Raw genomic sequence first — 16898 nt, forward strand, 5'->3', positions numbered from 1 at the left:
TTAAATGTGCTGGGGTTTTTTTTTTTTTTTTTTTTTTTTACATGGCCCTAATTAAAGGCAGGGGAAAGTGACAGGAGATTTTAATTAGGGCAGCAAGAAATAACGAAATAAACAATAAAGACTTTGTCTCAGTTCAAAGAAGTCTGAGGGGAAGCTTGGGAGCATCTGATGCCAGCCACTGATGGTTTCAGGGTAAAACTGTTTCAAGTGTTGCCTGGCAACAGCCACAAAGGAAGGGGAAGGAAAGTGCCCACCTGCCCAGCCACGTGCTGGGATCAGACGGGATGGAAAGGGGAGCAATAAGATGAAGGCATTTAATTTCCAGTTAAGTTTCTTTCTAAGGTGCCCACTTCCTTCTAGCCTCTTGCTGCCAGTGGACTGGCTTGTGGTCTCTGGTTTTGTATCTGTTTGCCTTATATGATTCTTAGATGCAGAGAAGTTGTCTCTTCAGCCCTGGTCATCTACAGGTCAAGTTCTACAGTATCTCCTCAGTGCACCCTCTTATGTTACAGCAAAAGGAAGACGACCACCACAAGTACTCCTTTTCTTTTTACGGATACAGACTAACACGGCTGCTACTCTGAATCCTAAACCGTAGTCATCCCTAATCTTTGTGGCTGTTTCCTCTGAAGTGTCCTTAGCCCCCTCTTGTGTGGCAGTTCCTTGGTTTAACTGCTCCTAGGAAACTATTTCATATCTAAATTTGCCTTTCTTTAGTTGAAGGCAGGCACTCCCTTTTACTACCTCCTTGGTCAGTCTCGTATAATTATTTGCTTTTCTTGATTTCTCCTTTTTCTCCCGACTAACTTGCTGATAGATCATTTTAATTTGCAGCAGCGTGACGCATTTGTTTAAACCTTTACAGGAACTTTGGGGTTGTTGGATTTTTTTCAGAAAGCTGTCTTACACAAGTAGTTATCTTTAAGCACATCAAAGGACCCCTGTTGTGTCTTGCTGTTTCATCCATGTCTTTATCTCTTAGCTTCCAATCTACTGAGCTGATTTGTTTTCTGAGTGCTTTATTTCCTTTTCATGTTCTCAATATATTACACACCGCTTGTTGCTTCTCATTACCACTGCAGCCTCTTTAGCTTTGCTGTTGTTTATATGCCAATACTGAGATCTCACCTCAGGAAGACACAGATTTTTAATGAGCCTGTGGACACTTCCAATCACATCTTCTACAAAACGTGAGACAAAACACCCCCAGCCCTGTGTCTCCACCTCGCACAACACCTGCTCACCCCAGTCTCTTTGGACCACATTCTGCCACCCTCATGTTAGGGTAGTACCTTGACATGTAAGTAGACTTATTGTAATGAACAGAACTGCAGATGGAGTAAGTTTAGACTCAACAAGAGCAAAAATGGCAGTATCTGACTCACAATCTGCATCTGGACCATTTCCCAGTTGATTATAAAGACTATCGTCAACAAGACTACTGTAGCCTCCATTGGAACCCCTACACCTCTTGTTAGCTCGGACTTCTTGCTTATTTCCTTGGATCAGCTTCTGTTTGTCTGCTTTGCTAATGGTTAGAGTTGAAGTCTCCTGCCTCTTAGCAATGTTGCTCCAGTTTCTGTGGTTTGTCTGGTCTCAAATCACTGGATCAGTTCCTATTGTTTAGATTTAGGGCCAGGTCATGAGATGGTGTAAATCAGTATATTCATTAGAGCTATGCCCAGTTTACACCTGCTGGCTAATTGGCTTATTAACATCAGTTAAGCTATTCTGTTTTATACTAGCTGAGGAATGAACCTTTAAACTGAAAGGATGTTGACTCCAGTTTTTCAGAAAGACTTCTGCTCCACTCCATGTTTCTATCTGGATATAAGTGCTAAAAGACTTTGAAGGGATTAATATTTGCTGGTTTTAGACATCGATGTACTATAAAATGTCCCCATATTTCTATTCAGGCTCATTGTATCTGATGTTGCTTATAAATAGAGATGGTTGGAAAATCTGTGAGTAGTTTTTTTATTATTTTTGACCAAAAATTGGGAACTTTCTTAGACAAAAATTTTAACCTCCCCCTCTTGGCATTTTCCAACCAACTTTACTTGAAAATATTATTTTTTTCTGAGTTTGAAAAAGAACTCCGAGTTGATCTCTGGTTAGGAACCTGTGTAAATGCCTTGATCATGTTAATTTTGGGTGGTTCTGTGCTGTGTTTATATTACTGGAACAAACAAATTTTCAAAAACAATTATCAATCAGTAGAGATGGATCAAAACCAGAACCGTATATCTATTTCCCCACACAGCTGGGTGAAAGCCACGTCACATGTCTCAGAACAACCGTAATCAACCTCTGGTTTTGCCTATCCTTACCGATCCATTTGCTCCAGTGCAACTAGCATTCTCCTAAACTTAGGTATTGTCGCTTCTTCGGTAATTCACAGTTGCAAAAATAGGGTGACCCTGCACCTCTAGTTAACTTAATACCTCTTTATGGGCTGTTCTGTCTCCTAAATTTGATCTTCTGTTTCTGTCTCTTCTGTAGTCTATTCATGTATTGTGGAATTTCTCATGTTTTTCTAGATGTGCGTATCTCTTAGAGCCTCCCTCAATGTTTTGTGTCTTACTTGCCTTTACTCTGTCTGTTTGTGATTTCAGTGGACTTCTCTATGTCAAAAAAAAGTCTACTTTTAGAAGCAGAGCAATTTTAGGAGCCTTGAAGGTACCCCCTCCTGACTCAGGAAGGTGTAGTGAGCACCACCACACACCTGCATGCCTCTAACCAGTGAACTCATTAGCATTGTTGTTTCCTTATTAGCATTTTGAAACTCTTCAACTCATATAACATGGATTGTGACATTTTACTTGGTTAGTTTTGTCGGGTCATTGATCAGCCAGAGAGCCCACCATTTATGAAGCAGATCCAGGATAAAAATCTTTCTTCCTCCCAACCCATCCCCTTCCCCCCTCCTTGTTGTCTCTTCTTCCACATCCTATCTTTTTTTCATTTTTTTTAAGCTACAGTTCAAACCGTTTCCTTCAGTTGTATGTGATATCATTAAACATAATGTGGTTAAGTTTTGGGAAAGTCAACAGTGAGGACCAAAGGGTCTGGTGCTGATTTCTATAGGTCTGCTTTGAAGAAGGAAATCGCCAGCACTGTTTGCAAAAGCTAGAATTGGAGCTGAAAGCAGATATTCTGGATCTTCTTCTAAATGACTCTTGTTTTTACTTTTTTTTTTTTCTTTTAAACCAAATTTGCATTGGATTTGGGATCTTGAATCGGTAATTTGATTCAAGCATTAATGACAAGTCTAACAGATGCACCAAATAAGCTAGAATGATACCTGGGGCCCTTCACTGCACATCACCCATTCCATCAGTGGGCCACTTTCTTTCATTTTAATTGGGGTTATTTTTGTGTGTGTGTGTGTGTGTGTGTTTGGAGATTTTTCTGAATTTTGCAAGTATTTTGTAATGGGTCTGATTATCATTTTATGGTAGTAAATTAGTGCACTTGCCAACTTGTCTCAATTGGATTCTGCTTGGAAACTTCATATTTTGGCTGGTATAATTTCTTTCCCCCTCTGGTTATTATCAGATGCGGTTGCTCAACAACAAATGTTTAACCTAGCTTTGAATTTCTCCAGTGAAGTTGAGTCCACAATCTCCCTTAACAGCTTGTTCTATTGCCCGAAATGTCACAGAGAGCTTATTTGTTTGTAGTGTTGTTATAGCCCTGTTGGTCCCAGGATATTAGAGAGATAAGGTGAGTGAGGTATTCTCTTTTATTGGACTGTCTTCTGTTGGTGAGAGATGCAAAGTTTGGACCTACACAAAGCTCTTCAAATCTCTTTTGCCCACACAGAGCTTATTGATATTTAACCTCAGTTTTCCCTGCCCTATACTGTTTGCACTTCCTTTGTTGGCTTATGGGAATAATCAGTCCCTGTCTTCTTTCTTTAAACAGGTATGTTTCTTCTTCGCACAGAAACATGCTTACTCTTGCTGGGTGTAAGGCTGATCCAAACCCTACTGAAGTCGAAAGAGAAGTTCCCGTTGACTTCAGTGGGGTTTGGATCAGGTCCCTAAACTATGATTTTTATGGGCTAGGTTTATAGGCTCACACAGAGCAGCTTTATACCCAGTCTGGCTGGCTGGTTGAACTGGGTGTGCAGCTGCTTCCTAGCTCTGAAGCCATGCAGAGCAGGCAGAGCATCCTGGTGAATCTGACCATGTGTTCCGGAGTAGGAAAGTAAAATTAAATTGAACACTTCTGCACCTACAAATGGTATTGCAGAAATGTGACCTCCTCTGTGACATCACAGGGCAACGGATCCAAAGTGACTGCAAGCTAACTTCTAGCTTTTAGCGACACTGAATCAGTTGCAACCTTTATCTCCGAGCTGATAAATTTCAAGCCCTGGCTTATGGGGGCCTCTGATAAGAGCATGTGTACTCCTCTTTACACTCCAAATAGAGGACAGAGATTACCCTGCTACCACAGGGGAATTTGATCAAACTGCAAACGAGACAGAGTTCAGGGAGGGATGAACCGATCAACAGAAGCCGATCAACAGAAGCAAGTTATATAAAAAGATGCTCCAAGCACACAGTCAAAACCAAAGGAGCCCTTTATTATGCATGAGCAGCTTGTTACTTAAAAAGTTGGCAAGTACATCTGGAATGTTTATAGGAATGCTGAAACTTTGTAAAATTCACTGAATTGTAAATCAACTGGGGGAGGGTGTGGGGAATTGTCTGTGTTTAACATTTGGATAAGCATTGAAATGTATTTATTATGGCTCTGACTGCCCTTGCTTGTTTATAATGTGTTTCTCCAATGATGAAAATGTGCATGAGGGACATTTGGATGAGGAGGTTGTATGATGGGAATTGATTAAAACGCAATCCCATGGGTGGGGAGGGCCAGAATACGTCCTTGAGACGGAAACATTTCTGGTGCTGGAGCCTGGATATATGGTCTCCTGTATGCTATTATTATGGCACCCGTGATAGTCTTCTGTTTGCTATAGAACAGAATGTGGCATTTTATAGCTGTTTTAGACTTCCCTACAGTTACTAAAAAAATGTAAAGATCAGTTTGAATGACAGGGTTATTTTTGTTTTTGATGAGGCATGTGGGATTTTTTTAATTGAAGGGGCATTGTCTGATTAAACTGTCAGCTTAAAAATTGAAACCGCACCCATGTTACTAAGAAGGCATTGGCTGATTAAAATTGGAATGATTTTTAAAAATACATTTTTAGCTTGACCCCATTTCTGTTGTTTTGTGTTTTCAGCTGTTGTGTGTCAATCATTCTGGACCTCTCTGTTCTGCTTTGGACCCTGACTCTCTCCTGCCTTGCACACCATGTGCTCAGTTACTCCTATGCAAAGTGTTAGGGTATGTCTACGCAGCTGACGTAACGTGGCTATGTAGTTGTGGCTCCAGCCCTGGGAGAGAGGTCTCCCAGCGCTGTAATAAAATCACCTCTGCGAGGGGAGTAGCTCCCAGCGCGGGTGCACTGTCAACACTGACATTTTACAGCGCTGAAACTCTCATCGCTGGGGGGGGGTGTTTTTTCACACCCCTGAGTGAAGAAAGTTGCAGCGCTGTAAGTGGCAGTGTAGACAAGGCCTTAGAGAGGGGAGAATTCTGATTGGAAGCATTTGACACCCACTCTGCACAGTTGTTAACTGACAGCACAAGATGAAAGGCCGTGGAGATTCAGCCCCATATTTCTACTCACTTTTTCTGCCGGGTACTCATGCAGTAGCCCAGTGCTGTTGTGTCTGGGTTTCCAGTATTACAGGTGACTTATTGAATTGCAAAAACATAATTTTTAATTGACTTTTTAAAAAAAACCTTTATTGGGTTGTTCTTCCAGACTGGCCTAGCCTAAATGAAGTGATCCTTTTAAAATAATTGTTTGTTTGCAATATATATTATTAGTTTTATTTGTATTATGGTCGGGCCAAGGGGAAGCCCTGTGCCACGGCATGCAGTACTGCTCTGCAGGGTGACACATAGCTCTCCTCTGAGACTTTCTGCCTTTCCTGGTGGCAGCTGGCACAACAGGAATGGCCTTGGTCCATAGCCAAGGAAAAGGTGGCCCAGGATGAGGGTGAAAGGAAAGAGGCTTGGGACAGTCACTCAGGCTGGCTAAATCCATGCTGTCGTCACTGGCTTAGTGAGGCGAGGGCTCTGCCAACACCAGTGGGTTAGAGAAAGGTCCACTGAGATGTCGAGGGAGCCTCTGATTTTAAAAAGTGCAGCACAGTGTGTAGGCTCACAAATCAGCACGGGCAGCCCCTAGGGACTCTTTCCATTGGCTATTTCCCCTTCCTTCTGTCCTGTAGCAGAGCCAGTTACAGGTGTTTGGCCTGGCTGGAGGGGGAATGAACGTGGTGCTTGGATAAGCCAGCTACCTCAAAGCGGGAAGCTGTTCCCTGGACATGCACAGCTGACGTCTTTATCTTGTTGAATGATAGCCTGCACCATTTCTAGGCAGCTTTGCATTGGAGAACCAGGGAGGGGTTAACGGCCTGCCTTAGATAGATACAGCAATGTCAGGTGAAAGAGCTCTAGCTAGGAAGTAACTCACAATACCTAATATTATTTTTTAAGGTGCTCGTCCAATTCCCATTGAGGTCAGTGGAAGAACCCTGTGGACTGAAATAGAGTTGGATCAGACTCTAATGTCATAACTGTCGCTCGGCTAAGAAGTTGCTGAGAACATTACAGGTGTAATGTTGTCCGTTTGTTGAGTGCCATCATTGTGGGACTCAAGACACTGGCTGATCTGGGTAACCAGAGACATTCAAAGTTGCTGTAATGTACATTCTTAATATGTTTTTACATTTAGGGTTACTACTGTTTAAAGTATTTTTTAAACATTAAAACACTTTCAGTGTTTGTTAAAATTAAATATAAATTAACTATTTTAAGCAGTTTTATTTTGTTAAGGGAAAGCACTAACTTTGCAACAAATTTGTAAGTCTCTACTTACCCTGGATTCCACTGAAGAGTTGATTGCCTCTTCTCCCCTCACCCCCAAGTTCTGCTCTGCATCCTCATAGTGAGCCTGTGGGTGTGAACCATTCACACTTGCGGGCACATTGGAGGGCTGACCCACCAGCTGTGCCATGGAGGTAGCAAAACAATAACTAGTATTTTGAAAAAGTTCCTTGAAATTCATCGTTGGGAGCCCCAAGGCTGTAAATTTATGAGTACCCCAAAGCTTGCTGCTTTCAGCAGGCATTGGGGCACTCTGCACCTTTCAGAATTCAGGTCCTTATTTAGTGTTTTTCTCTCCAGTATCTTGCCCCTGTGGATTTCCTTGTAAGGAGATGTGTAGTACTAATACAAGGATTATTAATACAAGAATAAAGCTAAAGGAAGGGTCATTAATACAGGAATAAAGCTGGTTGGAAAAATTAAAACAACATTTCAATGAAAAACAGCGATGAAATTCTGCAAACCCATTTGCCTTCTCCATCCCCGTCATTTTCCAACCAGTTCCGGTGCTGGGCAGTGACAATTTCACAGGAATTGGGGAGGGGGAACACTCCTTTGCACTTTACTGCACCTCAAGTACTTGTGTGCCAGGGCAGACATGCACATCTTCTATTACGGGGGTTTCTTTTATTTTCCAGGTCAAGCAAGCTCTGGGCTTAAAAGGTCTATTTCTCAGAAATCCAAAACAGGCCTCGCTAGACAGTCATGCTGCTGGTCAGCTCCATCGCAAACACTCCTTTAGCAGCCACATTTTACGGCGGACGGCCAGCGCCCCTACCAAGAGTCAGAAGAAGAACAAGAAAGGCTTTCCCGAGATTGTTATCGACACCAAAGACAACAGCTCTGAAGGGGCCAGTGAAGACCACGAACTGGAAGATTCTTCGCAGCCTCGCTTTGACAAAGAGCCGGAAAGCTCCTCTCCATCGCTGGCTCCCAGAGAGGGGGCCAACGGAGAGGTACATGGCAAAGGGTTGAAAGGTAAGGCCCATAGTTCTGGTAAAGGTAAAGGCCAAACTCGTACTCATGGGGGTGCAACTTTCAGTGAGCCTACACGGAGGTCCAACAGGGTCCGTCTTCAGGAGCACCAGCAGGAGAAACAGAGCGTCTTTGCACGCTGCGCCATCAATGGCTCTGGTAGGATCGGAGTGGCAACCAATTGCATGAAATGCATGATTGGTTCCAAGGAGAGCCCCGATCTAGAATGCAAGTGGAGTGACCATGCTACCAGGCTAATTGCTAAAGATATGCTGCACCATGATCAGTATAGCAGTATAACGGGAGACGAGAGGTTAGAACTAAAAAATTGGGGTATAACAGAGCAACCCAGGCCTCGGTCAGATTTGCAGACTTGCAGCAGCCTCGGAACGGCCAGTGATCAACCAAGGAGCACTCAGTCCTTTGTGACTCCAGGGAAGAAAAATGGTGAAACTAAATGTCACGGGATGAAAGGTCATCCCCGGCAGAGGTGGCCGTGCCAATCAGGTGGCAAGTATGGAAGCACTGTCAACTTGGTGACAGCCAGCAATGGCTCAATATCCTCCAACTCAAGCAGTCTAGAGAGTCTTGGAAGCCCAGAATTCCCCAAGCGCTTGTCTGAGAATTCCCGAAGGCAAGTGGGCACCCTTCAGAGGGAAATGAATGCCTTGTTCATTCAAAAATTGGAGGAAATTCGAAGTAAATCCCCTATATTCTTTACTGGTAAGACCAGATTTTTTTCACCCCATTTGCCTTAGATCACCTCATTGCCTTGGCTTCCTCATAGCTCCTCCCCTTAGAAGCTCCCAGATTTTTATTTTGCCATCATAGCTCATTTTGTTTTTTTCAGTGAAAGAAAAACATTTCTGCATAAATATGCTTTGTTTTGTTCCCTAGTTGTATCTGATCTAGACTGGTCCTTTCCATACCTAGCAAACCATCTTCAGTAGCACATCCATCTGTCGTCCATGAATGTGGAGTGGAGATTTTAATCATGAATAAAGTATGATACTAAGTAAATTTTGAAACTCCCAACCAGAGCATTGCTTAGAGATTGAATTGGAAAAGGAACACTGCTGTCCATCCTGATTGTCATCCTCATTATCATTATTATCTGTATTGCAGTAGAGTGCACAAGCCAGAGCAGGATAGGGACTTAGTTGTGCTAAGCACTGTACAAACACACAATTAAAGACAGTCCCAGCCCCAAGGAACTTACAATCTAGATATTCTCTATTTCAGCTACTATTTATGGGCTCAATGCAGGATTACTGGGTGAGGTTCTCTGGCCTGGGCTACGCATGAGGTCAGACTAGATGAACATAATAGTCCTTTCTGGTCTTAAACCCTATGAATTTATAAACCCCATGACAATGCAAACACTTAAGTACCTGCTGAACTTTAAGCATGTGATTTCAGTGCAACTTACAAACATGCTTTAAAGTGAAGCATTTGTGTGTCTGCAAGGTGGGAGCCTACCATGGATGTCCTCTTTAATTCTCTTAAAGGACACTATCTAGATTAAAAATTATTCTATTTCTTTAAAAAAAAATCTTGCTAATGAGATTGTAGATTATTAAAACTGAAAGATTTTTTTTTCAAACAATACTGTTCCCTGTCTTTGCCATCTGCCATCTTAAGGTTGTATGTCTGGGATTTCTAAAGCAGTTAAGGGAGTTAGACATCCAGGGTGAAATTTCAGAAACACTTAAGTAACTTAGGTGCTTTTAAAAAGATTATTGCCAACTCCCATTAAATTTCACTGCAGTTTATTTCAGGCTCCTTTGAGAGCCCCAACCAAAGCCTAAAGAGCTTCTAGAGGGGAAGCCAAGACAGATTTGCCTTCCATGGATTAGGCTGCTCCTTATATCTTTTTTAATTTCAATTTTTAATTTTGCTTTAAATGATCTGCTCTGAACATCTGGATTATGTTTTATCGCCAAGTCGCATAGCATGAAATTAAATCAAAACTGCGGAACCCTTTGTGTATCTGGATTGTTCATAAGCTCCAAGAGATGCAACATATGGAACCATTTACCATCGTCTGTGCCAGCGGGCGGGAGCCCCACCCCAGCCTCCTAAGTCACTGAAGAAATATTAAGATAGGCTCGAAATTTGATTAAATCCACCTGACTTCTCAAGTGTAGAATCACAAACCTTTAAAAGGATGAAAGAGGCATTTGGATTGGATGTTGATGAGCTAGTGACCAAATATTAGGGTTGCATAAACTGCAAGCATTCTCCGTCCACGTACTATTTCAGTGCACTGTGCAAAGACCACCAAGGAGCCAATACAGATAGGCTAATCTAACGACACTTCAGAAATAAACGTTGTGTTGGTGAAAGATGCCAGAAGGATGGGACAGGAAACTGAAGGCCCCTGCTTGGCCACAGAATAGGGAGAGCTCTGGCAGCAGCAGTGTGAGCCTTGGTTCTTTTGCCATGCTAACGGGACAGTGAACATTCAGCCCTCGGCACTTCTGAGCGCCCACAGTGGTATTGATCAGCACCACTGGTAGGGAATTTTTTCACGTGGGTACTTGCCTTATAGATATTAGACTGAGACACCCTCCCCGACTAGTGGTATATAGGCCACTGAACAGCCATCTGATGCTTCCAGTCACTGAGCTAGGATGAAGTCCAAGCTTAGTATGCTCAGCCCCCGCACTGGGCAGTGCCAGAGTCAATGGTTCATGTGCAGGGGATCTATGAAAGGGATGTGCAGAGGGGGAGAAGTCTTTCCTTCCTCCAACCTGCTGGCTTGGCATGGAGTTGGTATGCAGCCACTAACACAGTCTAGGGGCTATGAAAGCCCCATGGGTCCTTGCCTGCCCCAAGCAGTCTAGGAAACATACTGATTTGGGCCTGATCCAGGAACGCTGACATAAATGGAAGCTTTGCCATTGATTTCAGTTGAGCAGATTTGGGTCTTTGGGACTTTTTCTTCTACCTGGGAGGAAAAGGGCTGGAGAGGGGAGAAAGTTGAAGCTACTTACCAGTCCTCCTAGAAACCAGCAAGGTTGACTCTTGGCAGGGCATCTGCTTTCATGCAGCTAGACCACTAGACTGGTCCCATGATTGACCCCAGTCAGCGAGGAACTATGGCTGGAGATGGATGAATGGACAACATCCAGATGACCGCAGGAACCTGCCCCTGAACCTGTCAGATATGTCTACACTTATTGTTGATTTACCTTGCTGCATGCATGCCCTGCTTGTGTGATATGTAGTGCAGCTTTATGCTGAAGTCATGTTCTGCTCGCCCCAAGATAACTAGCATCTGCTGGAAAACTCATTTGTGCCCAGTTAGTGTTTCTTTTATAGCAACTCCAGAATGTCAAGTAAGGCAAAAATCAGAGGTGGTTTCAGACTCAGGTTACATGTTTCCAAAACTTCCTTGAACAGTTACAAATTTTCCAACTTCTTTTTAAAACAAAAACCTTTGGTCTGGGTCCAATTTATGCAATCCATTGTGTGCTCTGGTTGGTCAAAAATTCTTAGGATCCTACAAGAAATGTATTCCTATCTGTGTCTATTTCCCTCTCCCTCCCCACTAATCGATCCTTTTATCTGCTCCTGCCTTCCGTAAATTAACTGGATTTTTTCCTCTGTTCTATCCTCCTCCACGTGCACACTCTCTCTCTGTAGTTAAGAACTGAAAGGACAAGCAAGTTCAAGGTAACTGTTTATTGAGTGTCACTGATGCAAGCATTGTGTTGCCCGGGTTCCTTTTTAGTTTCCAGGCATCTTATAACTACCTCCTCCTTGTACTCCTAAACCTGCTGCCTGGCTTCTTTCTGCTGCTTTGCTAGTTCTTGGAGCATGTTGGCATTTTGGTCAGCGGGCAGCCTTTTGTTTGTGTGTTTGTTTTTTTTGGCATGATTGTTTTGTATGTCAGGATATACAAGATAAAGAATATAACCTGAGCATCTGTTTTGTTCAGGCAACTGGCTACTCCAGTGACTTCTCAAGAGTGGACTGTCAGCTTTGTTTTCATCGGCATGCCTTCGTGTGTGGTCTTTGAAAAATAAATGACAAATTCATTTGTCAAAATAAGGTGGTGCTTGCTGATAAGTAACAAAATGGGCAAATAGCTGAAAAGGATTTTTTAAAAATCACTTGGGTTTTCATCTCTTCCACTGCCCCTGCACCACCTTCCTCTTGAACTACAATGGATGCCAAACACGTCACCAGCTGGTCAAGCAGCGATCTTCTGACTTTTGTCTCATGCTGGCCGTTCTCAGTGCTGCTGAAGGATAGAACAGTTCAAACAGATGGGGGATGGGGTCAGGGTTGTTTTGCTTCTTTGGATATGTATAATCAGTGAAGTAACATGCTACAGATATGGTCAGAAGTGACTAGTGATCTTTGTGTGTCTCATTGATGCTCATCGCTTTCTGAAGATTGCATGTCTTCAGTTGGGTACCCAACATCACGACGAGTTACTTTTGAAAATCCTGGCCAACATTTCTGACAAATGACAGTTTTCATAGCAAAGGGATATTGAGTAAAATATGCATCTGTAAGTGAATCAGCATTGTTGATAGTTTGATTAACCTTTACATTGCCCGTGTATTTTTTTTCTCTCCCTCCCATTAGGCGTCTGCCAGCTCTCAAGGCAGAGGTCAGTCACTTCTTTATGCAGCCTAGAAACTATGACCGAAGAACCCATCATTGCCAATGAAAAACAACATGCTGGTTCTTGTATCCCTCTGCCTGTTAACCCCAGCAGCGATTCTGAACAAGGGTCTGTGTCTTATCATTCCAGTGAATCTAGATCGGCAGGAAGTAGCCCAACAGACCAGCCTGAGAAAGCTGCTCTTGCTCATGAACCACAGGCAGGCTTGGCTTCAAAAGACCAAGTGCTCGTAACTCCAGGGACAGCAGCCACAAGCACGTTGGGCCAGGAAGGTAAAAGTAGAAGCACAAAGGGACCACTCGAAGATGGGGGTGACTGGGAAAAAACCCATGGTATTGGTGAAGATCAGTCTGGTTTGGCAGTGTATCCTCAACGAACCTGGGGGATGTTGGCACCGAGTGATACTTCAGTCCATTCCACTGAAAGCTGCCAGAAGCAACAAGACCGTGTATATCAAAGGTTACCAGATGTGAACTGCACTGCCGCATCCATCAGCCAGAAGGATGGTGCCACAACCAGCCCACCACGACCAAGCCACCTGAATAACAGCACCCAGCCGACTTTGCCTCCAGATGCTTTCCAGAGACTCCAGCCTGCCTGGGCTCCGACTGCTTCTGTTTCTCTGACCAGCTCTCACGTATTAGTGAGGAGGTCGAAGAACGATGGGCACAAGAGTTCTGACTACTCAGCCTTAATGAAAAATCCAAGTAGCCTGTCCCCGGCAGCAGAAGTGTACTCTGATGCCACTGTTCATGACCAGATCTGGAACAAGCTAGATTCCAGCAGTCACCGGGACAGTATGTCTTCCTCCTCCAGCATGTCATCCAACGACACTGTGATAGACCTCTCTCTGCCCAACCTAGCTCGCAAAAGCCTTCCAGACCTAGGTACCCATCATGAAAACATTGAGACCGTTGCTGTGAGAAAGGGCATGCGCCCCCGGTCTGCTACGACATCTGGTAATGAAATGCCAATAGTGACCAAGAGCAAATCCAATCCCAACCTGCGGGCCAGCCAGACGTCCGTTGATGAGCTGCACGCCAGGCCTCTGGCCAGGGTTCCTCAAGATGCATTAGCCTCCATCCCAAGGAGGCATACCTGGAGCAGGCTCTACATGGAAAGTCTCAAACAGTCTTCTGTCAAGTCCAAAGCCCAGGATAAAGCAGGGACCAGCCAGGCAAAATCCAAAAGCCTTGGGGATCTTACCTCCGATGACATTGCGTGCACTTTTGAAAGCAAGTACCGGAGCATCAGCAGGAGCTTCGTCACTAAGTCGATGCGAGAGCAGCGCCGCTCCTCAGGTATAAGGTCCTCGGCCAAGCCGCAGGACCAACTGACCGAGCAGCTGAAGAAGCTGACAACCTTTCAGGAGGAAAACAACATCACCTCCCCAACTAGCCTCGAGCCAGTTGAATCCGAGGAGGAAGAGGAGGGCTTGCTCCTCCGCAGGTCTTCCTCTCGCAGCCAGAGCAGGGTGCGGTACGTTGCCAATCGAGCCAAGCAAGCCCAGGAGAGGCAACGGCTGCAGAGCCTGGGCCAGATCAATGGGAGCCCCATTGAGGAGAGGGGGATCCCCGAGGGAGCCTGCTGCATTGCAAAAGGAGTTTGTACGGATTCAGCTGCCCCCCGTCTGCTGACACCCCAGCTAAAGAACCAAACGGATTTTAACCAGGACACTGAGGTCTTCTTCATGCTGAAACTCTAATGCTGGGAAACACTGAACAAGGTCGATATTTACATTCCAGTCTGAGCAAAACTTGGAAACCCGAGAGGTGTGAAATGTCCACACGCATGATAACATTTCTTCGCCCCCCTTGAAGATAAAGCAACCAAAGAGATTGGCTGTGAAGAGATGGATGACAGCGTATTGGACATCCAAAATTAGGGCAGGCCCAGTGGAGTCAGCAGTTTGCAGATACGGTTACAGTTTTAAGGGCCTGGGGTTTTTTGGGGGTGGCTTGTTTTGTTTTGGCAGCCTCTACTCTGGCCTTTTTTTCTATCTGACCACCAATTTGCTCCTTCAGTTGTCTGTGCACTCAAGCCACGTTGCTTCCGCCTGCCAGGTAAACCTCTGTGTGACACTAGTGGTGCCCACAGCTACTTGCTCCCGCAAAGTGCAGGTCCATAAAGGGAGGCCTGGCTTTAAAATCTGGCCCCCGGCTGTTTTTCTGAAGAGGCTGAGGCAGTCTGAGATAGTCAAAACCATAGTATAGCTGTTTTTCTGTGTTAATAATCCAGCCAGCAGAGTCCACCGCCCAGCCTGGTCTTGTATGTTCCAATGAAAGTCCCCAATGCCTCATTCTTTTAAGCTGAGGAAGAGAAATCTCTCCATGTTCAGAAGCAGTGCTTTTAACCCAGTCTGTCTATATATACAAACTGTGTCAAGTTATTGTTTCAGAACCCTAATTTTGGGGGAGAAGGAAGGTGCTCGAAAACAGACAGGAAATGTCTTCTATTGACTTTGTTTAGCTCTGCAATAGTTAAAATGAATGCTACTATTCCTTTGAAAAGAGAATTGACCCTTTTAGGTGAGATTTTAACCATGCTGCTGTACATAGCACCTTCAGGATGAATTCTACTTTTTTCTGTTATGCACTGCCATGCAAGATTTTTGAGCGTATGTTTTAAAAAGATATATATATATATATATATATATATACACACACACACACACAAATTTTAGGTTAACATATTTAGAATGAAACCCACCTAAACAGAATAATTTTTTCATTTTTTAACCTTTTTTATTTTTAGTTTATTTTTGTCAGGATTATCATTTGTTGTTTGAGATGAGATGTACATTTTATTGGTGTGGGAGGAGAATGTTTGTTGAGATGTGTTTTTAAAATGGAGCTAAAGTTTTAATTTTATTTGCCTAGTCCCTTTTATTGGGGGTATTTTTGTTTTTGTTTGTAACGATTCCTCTCTGAATAGTTCAAAATTTTAAAATCTATTTGTAAAGCCGTCTGACACTACTCAAATAAAAGCATTTAACCTTTTTCAGCTTCCAGACTGTTTAGCTGCAGCCAAACAAGAGAAGTTCCCGGGATTTCTTATGCTCCCTATAAGATTGTTATGGAAATGTGCCTAATTTCCCGTTTTCCACTTCCATGATACATGCCATTTAATGGACCACCTTTCCAAGGTGCCACCCATTTTGGATCCCACACAACTTATGTCCATCAGCTCCACCGAAATGCAGCCCACTCTGGTTAGAGGGTGGCCTCCCATTGTGTCACAATATCCTCACAACCATTATTCAGGGTGTGTGGGTTCAAAAGGGATGGGGGTGCCTCTAGCTGACAATTCTAGGTGGCCCTGTATCTTCCCCCTCTATAAAGGCCTGAACCAAGGACCTAATGTAAAGTCCACTGAAGTCAATGGAAGACTCCCACTGAGGGCACTGAGATTTTGCTCATTCCTGTAGCAGTCCTCAGTGGCTGCCAAGCTGTTCGGTGGAGGGTCTCTATTGCTGCATTGGAGCCTGCGGCTAGAAGGTACGAGATACAGTCCTGAGCAGCTGCAGCCTTCTGGAGCGTTCATCTGTAAGAGCTGTCCCGTGCCCACGAAAGCTGCGCGTGGTGAGTAGAACGGGGGGAGGTAAACATGGACTGTTTACTCTGTGGAGCAGTGGTGGAAGTGAGGTTAAGCTTGACTGAAGACAGAGTGGCAAACCTCTGCTCTGATGCTGAGGGCCCTTGGTCTTTGCTCTTTCATGTCTCTGTAGGTTTCATACAAAAATGCCCCTCCCACCCCCGTGTGCAGCAAGGTGCATATTGCTCAGTTCACGCTATTTACGCTGGAAGGACAATCCACCTGCTTTGTGTTGCAGGGTATCCAATACTCATGGAGTCGGATCCACAGATAGTCGGGGTCAATTTGGCCACAGGCATTTCAGACCCGGATATTGGATCATAAAGCCACTTTATTGGATGATCACTAGTGACTTGTTGATCACAATGCATAGAGGGACAGCTTAGGGAGGCTAACTTCTCTGACAGAGCTTTTAAAGTGACATTGAAATGTTATCATAAAGCAAAGTCTAGCATACTTAAATCTCCCCAGATGGAAATCTTATCACTCCAAATGCCAATTGGACAAAAGTTTTACTAGACTCCCAGGGCACAGGGACTATGGTAACGCTTATTGAAGTGGCCCAATGGGATCTTTTGAATCTCTGAAGAATAATGCCGATTGGCAAAGCGGAATGCGTGACTTGCCAGGACTCGTCCCGCATTGTCACCAACACAAAGCAGCTCCCATTAATATTCACAAGACACCAAGTTGGACTCTTATGCCATTTATC

The 16898-nt window shown here is 44.0% G+C and overlaps 1 protein-coding gene across 1 annotated transcript in view; it reads left to right on the forward strand.

Annotated features, from left to right (window-relative positions):
- The window catches only part of PLCH2 (phospholipase C eta 2), a 318005-nt gene extending 301570 nt beyond the window's left edge, over window positions 1-16435 (forward strand). Inside the window, exons 22-23 of the mRNA XM_078849302.1 lie at window positions 7617-7956; window positions 12553-16435. Coding sequence (XP_078705428.1) covers window positions 7617-7956; window positions 12553-14297 — 2085 coding nt within the window. The 3' untranslated portion in view covers window positions 14298-16435. The remainder of the gene's footprint in view (window positions 1-7616; window positions 7957-12552) is intronic.
- Window positions 16436-16898: the final 463 nt, after the last annotated feature.

The sequence above is a fragment of the Lepidochelys kempii genome, chromosome 18 (assembly GCF_965140285.1).
Source record: "Lepidochelys kempii isolate rLepKem1 chromosome 18, rLepKem1.hap1, whole genome shotgun sequence".
In the NCBI taxonomy this organism is placed as follows: domain Eukaryota; kingdom Metazoa; phylum Chordata; order Testudines; family Cheloniidae; genus Lepidochelys; species Lepidochelys kempii.